The sequence below is a fragment of the Cebidichthys violaceus genome, unplaced genomic scaffold (assembly GCF_023349555.1).
Source record: "Cebidichthys violaceus isolate CVI_PGR_0920_01 unplaced genomic scaffold, fCebVio1.0.p SCAF_5, whole genome shotgun sequence".
NCBI classification, from domain to species: Eukaryota; Metazoa; Chordata; class Actinopteri; order Perciformes; family Stichaeidae; genus Cebidichthys; species Cebidichthys violaceus.
Window position 1 is genome coordinate 7,071,642 of NW_027176705.1, and position 12,738 is coordinate 7,084,379.

At 38.4% G+C, this 12,738-nt stretch overlaps 1 protein-coding gene across 3 annotated transcripts in view; it reads left to right on the forward strand.

Moving 5' to 3' along the window:
* LOC137887269 (CUB and sushi domain-containing protein 1-like) overlaps positions 1–12,738 on the forward strand; it is a 361,990-nt gene that overhangs the window by 265,437 nt on the left and 83,815 nt on the right. For all 3 annotated transcript variants that reach the window (XM_068730105.1, XM_068730106.1, XM_068730107.1), the window contains 5 exons: positions 2,742–2,868; positions 3,439–3,650; positions 5,680–5,871; positions 8,069–8,207; positions 11,470–11,657. In XM_068730105.1, coding sequence (XP_068586206.1) covers positions 2,742–2,868; positions 3,439–3,650; positions 5,680–5,871; positions 8,069–8,207; positions 11,470–11,657 — 858 coding nt within the window. The remainder of the gene's footprint in view (positions 1–2,741; positions 2,869–3,438; positions 3,651–5,679; positions 5,872–8,068; positions 8,208–11,469; positions 11,658–12,738) is intronic.

Here is a 12,738-nt window from a genome sequence, read left to right on the forward strand (position 1 = left end):
GACAAAAATAATGGTTTCACATTTGCAGTACCTTGAACATATTTGAATGTTTCCTAGGTTTTAAGGTAGATAAGCTGCCAGAGGGCAGATTTAGCTTTAGTTGGTACTTGGCAGCTCTTAAGGTTGGAAAGGAATATGCCAAACGATTCAGGTGCTTTGACGTGGTTCGGTTATTGACCTGTGAATGTAGTTCTGTGTTTCAGCTACAGTACGAACAACTGGCCACTCTGAGTCCTTATTGTCACTCAGTAGCCACCAGTGAAGCATGAAGCATTGTTTGTATTGTTCCTAGCTGGCTTTAAAATCTCTAAGCAAATTCACAGTTGTTGAAATCCCAAATTCCTGCTTGTTCATAGATATTTTGTGGTTTTGCATATTTAAAAAATTAAAGCACTTTCCTTGTAAGTCTTTCTACCGTGTTGGGTAGATGAAGGCACTTGGCACATGTTAGTTTGTAATTCCCTATACTGCAGAGTCAAGCTTTGTGTCTTTTTAACCTGCCAGCACACCTGAGCTCTCTAAGGTGGGACATGGCCTGATGTGGTTGCTAATGGCAACTAAAAAGAATGTGTGTTCATAGGTGTGTGTGGTGAGTGCATTTATGTGAGTATGGCAATGAGAATGAGTATGCGTTTTTGTCTGGATGTGTGTAAATCTCAATGTGTGTGTTTGTGTGTGTGTCCCCCTGTGTACCTCTGCAGTCAGTCATTAATTTGTAGCTGCTCTGTCGCTGCCTTATTTAAGGTAAGCCAGCAACCAGGAGAATACTTGCTGGCAGAGCCCTGGGCTAACTGCCTCTATAGCTACCTTTCTATCTTCCTCCTTTGTCTGTCTGCTGGGGTGTTTGTCTTTCTGCCTCTCTGACTGTCTCCTTCGCTGTTTGTCTGGCTCAGTCCCATATCTGCATGTACTAGCATGGAGATGAGGAGATGGTTTTGCCTCAGGCTGTTTCTATACTGTGTCTCTCACTCTCTCTCTCTCTCTCTCTCTCTCTCTCTCTCTCTCTCTCTCTCTCTCTCTCTCTCTCCACGGTGTTGGGTTCTACCTCTGACTCTTTTTGACGTTCTTTCGTCTCTCTATTCATGCAGTAAACCTGGCTTCTAAACCGTCTCCTGTATATGTGCATGCCTCTTATTCTCTCTTTCTTTTTCTGTGCCGGGAAATTGCAGTCGTCATTGGCCCAGGACTACTGAATAACACTCACTCTTTTTTCCACCTGCTTTTCGTGATAAAATACAGCACAATAGTTTCCTTTTCATCTATGCTTTCTATCATTAAAACAACTGGCTGTATGCATTAATAAGTGGGTATGTACTTGTGTTACTACCCCTTTGTGTTTGCGTGTACGTGTGAATGTGTATCTGAGAGCATGCTGCCAAGGGTAATGCAACAGCAGTAGATTGTTGTAGTATTGTAGATTGCATAGCTGTGTTAATGGTGCATTCTTAACTCACACAAACACACGATGCAGACACTAATATAAAGCATTTTCTATACAAACTGTTTTCAAATCAGCAGCGATCTGCTGACTCAGTGGGCTACCATGTACTACCATGATGACTTAAAATCTGCTCCCAGCCTTTCCCCTGCTTCCTGCTATCTCCCCTGTTCCTCGCCAGTGAAAACAATACAAAAATAGCACAAAAAGCTGTCTCTCTCTTGTGCATTAAACAGCATTTTTATCCTGAACTTTGGACGCTATTGGGAGATCCTCAAGGGAACACAGCCATCAAGGTTATTCACCAACCCTGAAACAATAAAGCAGGAGCTTGGATAATTCAAGGTTGATTCAGCGATTCAAGGCCTTTTTTTCCCTGCTACTCATTTAACTCAACCTTCACACCTTAGGGTAATTTACCGGAAAGTAGAGGAGCCGCCTCTTTTAGAGATTAACTGAAATGTTCATTAAATTGGAAGGAAGAAAAAAATATGATACAAAGATTCTGATTGTATTAAGAGTTTTCTTCACAGGTCCAACAGGCTGGACACAATCCAAAAACGGACCTGTGGAAAACCTACCCAAACTCAATGTGCATAAATCAATTTTCAAGAAAAAAAGACTACAGTGAGGATAAGTGGGCTCAATCCAAACTATGGTCGAGCTTAACAGTTTCTATAGTGAAGGCCAACAATGGCAGCAGCATTGTGCCCTATGGATTAACAAGCCTTCTAGATAAAACGAGCAGCAATGTGATGATAATGTCATGAGAACAAATGTTAAGTCTTTTTTAAGTTCTTTCCGATATCAGAAAATAAATAGTAATTTGATGGCATACCTTTTTCATCAGGTTGTGTGTTCAGATTCACCATGACAATGCAGCTGAATTGGACCAACATCACATTTTTTTCACTTTATTTTGTTTATTTGGTCACCCTATTCAGCTACATTCAGGGACTCATTTTCTCCAATAATGTTCAAATGTCTTTGTTATTGAAAAGAGTGGATTGTATGGCAGAGCAATTGCTGCAAGTTGCCAACATTATTTAATGCAGAGTTTATAATTCATAGAAACCCTGCAGCAATCCTGCAATATATGGGGTTCGCCACAATGCCAAGATGCTTCTTTTTTGTATCTGTCCTGTTAAATGTGTGTAGTAGTCTGTTTAGTAGTGCTGTATCTGCTGTGGTTTTGTATGTATTGCTGATTTGATGGATATATTTTGAAGGCCCTACATAAAAAAGGGGGAAATATGTTGTTTCTTTCTCCAGTAATGATCATCCCTTTGTCTCATTTTTTTAGCGGAGTGTGGAGGTCACATAACTGGAGCAGTGTCTGGACGGATTCTGTCTCCAGGATATCCTGCTCCATATGAAAACAACCTCCACTGTACCTGGACTATCGAGGCTGACACTGGCAAAACTATCAGGTTATTATGAAGGAGTTGGATATGTATACTGAAGCTACTGTGAGTACCATGATGGCCTGCAGTTATCTAGAGGGGTTTTTTGCATTAAAGGAAACCAGCAAATATTTAGTTTTCATACAAGTAGGCCTGTTTAACAATTATCTGCAGAATTGCTTTGTCCTGGCCAAGATAGGGTTAGCTGCCTGGCCAGTTCACTCTACTTGGATTATACAGGTAAACATTCACAAGACTGTCAGGTAAAGATATGTTAACTAATTATAGATAAATGTTCGCTGTCAAAGCCCTGCCGTGTAGAAGAGTACACCACATTAGTCATTATGCCACCATCGTGTTTCTCAACAGGTTTTGGCTACTGCTGACATTGTTGTGTGTGTGTGTGTGTGTGTGTGTGTGTGTGTGTGTGTGTGTGTGTGTGTGTGCGTGCATGCACTAGTGTGATTTGTCTATTCTTTGCTCTGCTTCATTTGATTTAATGGTTGACGGGATTTTGTTAAAACTGCTGGATTTAGAATAGTTGTTAATGTTTGTAATGGATCTCTGATCTCCTGTGTGATTTCTGTGTTTTCTCAGCCTCCACTTCATCGTCTTTGACACTGAGGTCGACCACGATATTCTGAGAGTTTGGGATGGTCCATCGGGGCCATCAGACGGGGGGATCCTTTTGAAAGAATGGTCAGGCCCAGCCTTACCTGAAGATATCCACTCAACGTTCAACATACTCACACTGCAGTTTGATTCTGATTATTTCATCAGCAAGCAAGGGTTTTCCATACAGTTTTCCAGTAAGTAGACTTATCTGTAATTCAGAATCAATACACTTACTTTATTACATAATCATCAACTTGTAATTCACATGGTAAAGGAAACTGTGAAAAAGTGTGCCATGATTGTACTAAATCACAGATTTGGGTGATCTGTCTCACTCTATCCCAAACATCCATTTGCAAGGGAAAAATCAATTACTGAATTAGCAATTAAATTAGCTAATTAACAAACTCCTCACACATATAGTTTTAGTTATTAAACCTCATTTACATTCGCTATTAGAGAAATAATCTCGGATTAACAGGATTTCTGAAAAAGTTAAAGCCAAAGAATCATTTGAGAAATTAATATTTTGCCCTGGGACTACTCTCTAGTACTCAAGGAGCCTAACAGAGACCTGTGGTTCAGTTTTGGGTGTATCTCACAGTTTGGGAAACCAGGAAGTGCAGTAAAAAACAATGAGTGCTGATTCTTCTCAGGTTAGTGAGCTATTTAACATAATCGTGAGATGTTTCTTTGACAAATTATAATTTTTTTGTCACAATTACACAAGAGATGTCAATGAACACAAACTACTGCTGTGGTTTAAGACAAAGAGTAACCTGGACAATAACTGTGCCCTTTGGTAGCAGGGATGGTCTTTGCTGTGTGAGCCACTGAACCCAAAAATGTCTGTTCACCCGTCCATTTAGAATCATGGGCCAAAGTCACTGCAAACCACTGTAGAAGCAAAATCAATCAGAGGCAGACAGTCATGACCATATTTACTTCATAACTGCATTTTCATAACAGAGCATCCACACACACACACACACACACACACATTCTTGTGCTTGCATATCTTTGGATATACATTTATTACTTATGCAATTCATATAAACACCTATACTGTACACCTAAATTTGCATGCATAAGCGTGCATACACAAAGTCCAACACACATAACTGTCAAAACTTTTTTTTTTAGATGCAAATTTCCAGTCATAAGTATTTACATCCAATACTTTCTCTCCCTCTCTCTTTCTCTCTCTCTCTTTCCCTCTCTCCCTTTCTCTCTTTCTTTTTCTCTCTCTCTCTCTCTCTCTCTCTCTCTCTCAAACACATTAAGTCTTTTTTTCTTTCTCCCCATATTTAAACAATAAATATTTGCACTCACTAACATGCTAATCAAAGCACTGTTATTCCATTACTATGGTAATGACTCCTTATATTTACCTCACTGTTGATTTACTAAAACAAAGGTAATGGTATTTGCCACCACACTGATTTATTTAAACCAAGGTTTGTGAATGTATTGAGCGAGCGATTTATAGGGGTGGTGTTACTACAGATTATTCTATCAGTTTTTCTCTCATTTTGTCCTCTCACTTCCCTCTCTGTGTACCTGATGGAATACATAGTGTTCTGTACTGGAAATATACAATAAATGTGGTATTATAATACTATGCTTGGCCAAGCATAGGGCTCTGGCCAAGATTTGATACTTGATTGAGTCTATAATTGTATAATGTGGATTTAAGCAGTGTCAAACATATATTGTCCATTCTTGATGCGTAAAGTAGCCCAAAATATTTAAACACTGATTGATGTGATGAAAGCACTCCAGTATATTTAAACACAATTGCAGACAAAAGGTTGACACCTCTACACACAGAGGCTGATTGTCATGAATCCCTACCAGGCACTACTACTACTACTACTACTACTACTTACCCTGATGGGGAGTCAATAATTAAAAATCAAAAAAATATATAATTTGATTGAACCTGAAGGGATGAACCATTTAGTTCATAACTAGTCAGGTTAAGTAATCACATGTATCCCCATCTACCCTGCCTTCTTTAATAAGATGGTCAGTCTGATGACAGTAAGCCAAATCAGTACTCTCCGCATGAAGAACAATAGTGCATCAATATGCTATACAGCACATCTTCTGTTCTTTTTCTGTAGCTACTGATATTAGTTGTTTGTGTGCTTCTCCCTGAATCTCTTTTTATGAACCAATTGGTAAATGTATGTCTCTCTTTGTTTGTCTCACATTCTCCAGCCACTACAGCAACAACATGCAATGACCCGGGCATCCCTGTAAATGGTTCTCGATATGGGGACAGTAAGGAGCCTGGTGACAGTATGACGTTCCAGTGTGATCCAGGCTACCAGCTGCAAGGTCTGGACACCATCACATGTGTACGAATGGATAACAGATTCTATTGGCAACCTGATCCTCCAACGTGTGTAGGTAGGTGTACTTTATTCTGTGGATCATCAACTGCCAAACTGAGATTCAATTAAATCCAAAAAATTAAATATGATGCTGTGGTCGGACGTTAATGAGTCTGAGACTTCAATGTCATACTGCGCCCTAAAAACATTTGCACTAAATATGAACTAGATATTAGGATTTTTAGATACTGTCCATCAGATGCTGGAATGAATACATCAAACAATGGAACACTGAGCGCAAAACCTCTGGAGGTGAAATGATCCAGAGTTTTTATTAAGTCCGAAGTGTAGAGAATAAACAACAAACAAGGCAGTCCAGGTCCCTTATGTGCCCCTTTGTTGTTCTGCCATATCTGACATACTTTGGAGGTAAATCAACTGCAGCCTGCTGGTGAGGTGATCTCTAATCCCAAATGATGCTGCTGCTAGAGCATCAGATAGTTTTTCTAACTGGAGGAATGCTCTTGAAGATCAAGGACAAGTTGACAAGGTGCTGGAGAAACTGTGGTTGGAATAAGCATTGAGCACTGTTGCTGTCAGTGGACCACATACATATTCAACATGTATCACCAAAACCTCCTGAACTCAGAACTGGGATGATGAGACATGCGCAGGAGAGGAAAAAAAACTGAAGTCAAATTTGTAGCATCACAGAATGATGCAGATAACTGGAATAGGGTTCCTGTTTGAAAACTGCTGAAAAGCCAGAGCTTGTTTGCTCTTTTTCTCTATTATCACCACCATCTGGCCCACCTGCTGCTTGTAGCCCATTGAGCTTCCACATCCCTCTCCACACCTCATTCACACAATCCTGCTGCAGTTTGTTTTTCACTTTCCCACTTTCAGGTGCGCTTTCCTTCCTTTATTTTCCTCCTCAGCTTTTTCTGACTGACTTGATTCTCTTACTAAAGGAAGGAGGTGACTTCTGGCCGTAAAGCCTATCTTTTTTGAGAAAAAGAAGGACTAGGAGAGTATCTGTAATTCAGCAAGAGCCCTTCAGTGTCCTTACCGTGCAACCTACAAATCCCAGAATGTTAGCACAAAACAAGCCTGTTGTATGTCCCGTTCTCTAACCATACTTTGCAGTTGATAGTAGGCTTTTGCTAAACCACATGCCTCTATTGGGGTAACAAATACATGAAGTTCTTTTTCCTGATTATCTGCTGCATCCACTTCAATTTTGTCTTGCAGATAAAACATCATATTGAGTTAGTCAGAGTAGATGGATGAGGGAAATCACCAGAGATTACAGTTATGGTTAGGATGAGACACAGCTGAAGGTGTAAACAATGTGAGTAAGCTGGGGAAGATTCCTGCAGCAAGCATGGTGTCCACCCCCCAGCTTGCAGCAAGGGACTATAGACATGTCCCTTCCTGTTAGATGCCACAACCCCCCTTCATGTTGCCTTGTCCTTGTCTTTATCGGCCAGCACTATTGGCTTGTAACCATGCCTGTGAAACACATTATGCTTTGTTCCTGATATTGCCTGCTCTGTCTCTTTGCCAGTGACCTCACATTTTGTACAACTGTAGATAAAATGTAGGGCTTAAATCTTAAAAATGTGCTTCTTTTTCTTTCACTTTCACCTCAGGTGGTGAATCCCTGGGTGTTCAAAAGCTGCTAAATTTAAACAAACATTATACACAACAGTCTAGTGCGCATTAGTGTGTCTGACTGTGAGTGATTTGCAACTGTTAATGCCTTTGTTTACCTCTATTTCACTGTTGATAATCCGTTCACACCCACCTGCCATCCCCAAGACACCTCTCCATGTTTCAGATTCTTTCTTTAAATCACCAAATTGCTGCATGAATGAATCTATCCATCTCTCTTGCTAATATCTCTTTCCTGCTTTCTGGCTTGTTGTGGGATAACAGGACCACTAGGGGTGATTCTCTCTGCTAACGACCCCCAGCGTTACACTCTCACAGTCTCTCGCTTTTGCTCTTTCACCTTCTCCAGCTACCTGTGGAGATAATATCAACGATCCACCGGGGGTAATTCTGTCTCTCCTAACCAACCCCTGCCATACTTCCTATCACTAACTAACTCTCTTCCACTCTGCCTACCTTTGGGGACTATATGAGTGGTCAATCAGGGGTGATTCTCTTTCCAAATTACCCCAAGCCCAATGCTGTGTAATCATTTTTCTCTGTCTGTCTGTCTCTCTCTCCCTCTCTCTCCCTCTCTTTCACTGTTTGTCTGTCTCCAGCGACATGTGGGGGCAACGTCAGTGGTCCTTCAGGAGTAATTCTGTCTCCTAACTACCCCCAGCCTTACCCCCCAGGGAAAGAGTGTGATTGGAGAATCAGAGTCAACCCCGACTTTGTCATTGCTCTCATCTTCAAAAGGTAAACCACCTAGATTTAAAACTTGGCCCGGCATATATATATGTGTGTAAACATATATTATGTACCTTTCTCATATGTATTCTCAAGCTTTAAACCAGAAGAGTAGCTTATCTGTGCTTGTAGAAACACTGCAGCCTCTCAGCTGGTATTTCTGACATTTCATTTTGAATGGATTCAATTTTTTTTTTTCACTCTAAAAATGCACATTTTATCAGCAATGATTTCATACTTTAGAGCTTCCTGTGGGAGTTCAGACTCTTCTATTGAATTTGCAGTTTCAAAGGCTGCCCATGTTTTTTGGTCGAGGACTTAGCTGCCATCTTAGCGCAACAATAACAGGTGTCTAAACATAAATCAAAATAAACTGGTAGCATTATGACAAACCAATGTTAATTAAACATTTGTCCTCAAGCTGTAAAACATGTTGTGTCATAATGTTAAAAGTAGGCTACTGTATGCTGTAAGAAACAGTAACTTTCATATCAGGATTTGAAATATTCTTATTGAAGATGCACATGTGTTTTAATGCCTTGTGTCGGTTAGTGGTATAGTAGTTAAGTCTGATTAATACTTACGTTTTTGTTGTCAGAGGAAGTATTATTAACTGATCACAAATAACGTTACACAACAACAAAAAAGATAAGAGGGCAACAGCAAGGTGGGTTTTTCCTTAATTTTGAGGAAATGTGGCTACAACAAACAAATTATAGCAGAGTTATGGTCTTACTGATGATATTGTTTTTTTATTATTTCATCCAAATACCTGAGAAAACATAAATAATTTAAAAAAAGATTTAGTGGATGGAGGGGGTCCCCAAAGACTCTTCTGAAACATGTTTTTCTTCTGGCTTAAATTTAATAATGGATCACCCTCCATGGGCTTTGTTTTATGAGTGTAGTTTCAGTTTATTTTTTAAGAATAGGCTTTTCATGACTTGCTGTGGCCCACACAGGGTAAAAGAAAGATATGTGTTGTATAGTCAGGGATCAGGCACTAATAAACCTATTTGAGTGGGGAAATCCCATTAGTCTACTGTAAAATCCACTTCTAACATAACATATAATTATATATAACATAATAAGTAGCTTGAATGGTTAGTTTGCGGTGAGATGATGTTATCATTAAAAACTTCAGGTAATTTAAATTACATTTGTTCTTGACTTTCAGCTCCTTTAACTACTTACATCTTTCAATCAGCCATTTTTTAGTGGTTAAATTGTGTAGCGGTATAGTTAATTCCCTATGCATTGTTGAAGTAAATAACATGAGTAAACTGATTTGCACAGGAACTTTTTGAATGTTCATATGTTGACAGATGCACTATTCTTGCCGTTTCTGTTTTGTCTTTTTTTGGTAATAGGCCAGTGTTTATTTACATTTCAAGTCCTGATTGTGTCTGAGTGGTGAATATTTTACAAGTCACAGTGGTCACTAAGACAAAAGTGAAGATTGGAGTTTCACATAAAGGATATAAAAGCTTTTCTCGAGATTGCCACAGGAGAAAAAATTACCCAATTTAGACTTCATGTTTTTCAGCTGAAGAAATAATTATCTTCTGTTGTAACAATGAGACAGTTTTTATTTTACTTTTAATTAAGTTGTTTTGTTATTGGTTGTTTTGTGAATGTGGTGGGATTTTTCTTTTTTGTTATTTATCTAATTGTAACCTAGTAATTTTGTATTATAAATGCAGCTTAAACTGACTTCTATTCTATTCTATTGACCCAATTAACAATGACTCATTCTTTTATCAGTCTTTGAATCAAATCAGAGTTTATCCAATGTAATCAGAACTCATATTGTGGTATCATATAACAGCCTTTTCAGCATTTACATCCATTGAAGCCAAGTGTAATTTTCTTTTCTACTTTTTTTTAAAATATCCCAAAGTGATATGTTCTATACTGAATACTTACAGTCAGTAGAAAAACAAAGTTTTATGGCACTGAATATTTCAGATGTATAATTAATTACAAAACAAACTAAAATATAGTTTCTCAAGTTTGCATGATTACTTTTGTTTTATATCCTAGTCAGACCCTTGTGTTACTCTTCTTTGGTCACAAAAGGTTATGATGTCGTCCCATTTCTGCTCTGTGAGATCTTTATGTTCATTTTATGACATTTAATAGCTTAAACATTCAGACCCAGAATGTATCACTAATGCAAAAGGTATTAGCATGGATCATTTTAATGCTTTGTCAGTGCAAAAAGGGCTTATGTGCTGTTAAGCCCATTCTGCACCAGCTAGCAACACAGGGCTTAAACTGCGGCATTCTGCACAATTACTTTAAATTTGGTTGCTTTTATAACTTCAAGAAGTCCTTTCCTCTGATAAATATTATTGTCAGTCAAACGTCAATAACAACTCTTTTGACCAAACTCAGCTATTTACATCGTTTTGTGTCTAAAAATAAAGGGAAGAGTTTGAAAATGTAAGGGACAGAATAATCCCGTAAAATACAAGATGGGTAAGGCATTTCTGGTTGAAAATATTTTATATATCAAAATCTCTGTCTGGTCTATGAGGTATCCTTTCTCCATTTTACCTGTGTGTTTAGCTGCTGTGTGAAAGGTGGGAGACAGGGGTAACACAGCCACTGTCAGGGCAAACACTGAGACTTTGTGTGAGTGTGTATCCTTATACCTTTACCCTCACGAGGATCAGATTCCTTTACGTATGTGTAGAGAGATGAAGAGAAGCTGTCAAAGAGAAAACCAGCAAAACTTTTACAAAAAAATGTGTTAGGAGGCACTGTGGGTTTAGGCTGAAAATAAAAATATTAAAGGCACATACTGTATTTTCCTTTACACGCAAACACATGCACACACATACTGAGAATATAAATCAAAATAGATGATGACATGCCCTTTTACGATGAGACAACAGGATGATTAACTTGATATTCGGATGATGCAGCATGGCTGCTTTTGCAATATTTTTCTTTCTTTTTTTAAATATCAATGAACTTAATGTTTTTTGACTTTTTATTGCTGCATTGCTTTGTATTGCTTGAAGAGGAAAACACCAACAAATATTTAAAGTTCTCGTTTTTAATGCAGTACATCCAGAAAACATGACAAAATGAAGAGAGATAGCATAAACTTATTGGCTGTCATTAAATGAAGCCGGTCTTTGAAATTTACACACATTATTGGATTAATTGTTTTAAAAATTTGAACAAAAAACTAAAAAAAGACACATCTTACTTGATTCTGAAACCCAAGTTTGGCTGTTTTCTTTTTGTTTTTTTACCCCAGTTTCAACATGGAGCCAAGTTACGACTTCCTGCACATCTACGAGGGTGAAGACTCTAATGGGCCGTTACTAGCAAGTCTCCAAGGCAACCAGGCCCCAGAGCGAATAGAGAGCAGTGGTAACGGTCTCTTCCTGGCATTCAGATCTGACGCCTCACTGGGCATGTCTGGGTTCGCCATAGAATATAGAGGTAATTAAAACCCAAAACGTTGCCCTCATATAATGTCCTTGTACATTTTCCTGCAATGTCACATTAAAGCAACTGAAATTTGTCTTAGAGTTTTAGAATTTGTAACAGAAATTAATGATAGTAGTGGTAGTACAGTATCATTATTAGTATCATTATTATTGGTAGTATTTGTAGTAGTAGTAGTAGTAGCAGTAGGATTAGCAGTAGTGCAGCTGCATTAGTATTAGCAGTACCACAGTAGTTGTACTGTTAGTATTAAGTGGTGACAGCATTTGTAGTAAAGTAGCAGCAATAGTAATCAATTGGCAATCTGAACATAGCACTGCACTCTGAACCATTAACTGTTTGATGATTGGGGGGAAAATCAATGCAGTGTGACATCTCTCATTTTATATTGTTTGGGCCAGATTTGGTAAAGCGTTTGCAGCTGTTTTTAGGTGCAGATTGGATGCATTGTGACCCAAACAAAATACTGTATGTTTATCAGATGTTTATCTGGCTGGAGTCACAGTTTGCGTGTCATTTTAGTGAGTGCTTGCTATTAAATATAGGCGTGTTAAAATAAAATAAAGCAATTAGGCTATTAATATTAATAATCACAATATCTGATTACTGTTACATAAAGTAATAGTGGACTGGGATATTAGGTTTGTGTTTAGCAAGCTTCTTTTTTTTACTTGACCATCAATGAACTGTAAAATCACCACAGGCTGCAACTGAACTTATCTTTTAAGTAAATGTTGTTAAATCTTAGAGCTGAAGGTAAATACAGCTAAAGACTCAACTGAGCGTTTTTATCCAACATATACTGTATATCCCACTGCTGAACTGAGCCTATGAACTCCCCTTCACTCCCCTTCACTTGTCTCAGATTCAGTCCAGGAGCTTACTGTGTCATGAGCTGCTATCTTAGTAAATCTGTTGTTGAATACATGCAGATTGAAGCCTTAAATTCAATGAAAATTGGCTCTGTCTTTGATGAATAAACCTGGAATTGGTTTTCAGGACACTGAAATACGAAACCGTCATTGCCCCTCTGTTTATGAAGTGTAATGATTAAAATGTTGATACAGGAATGTCT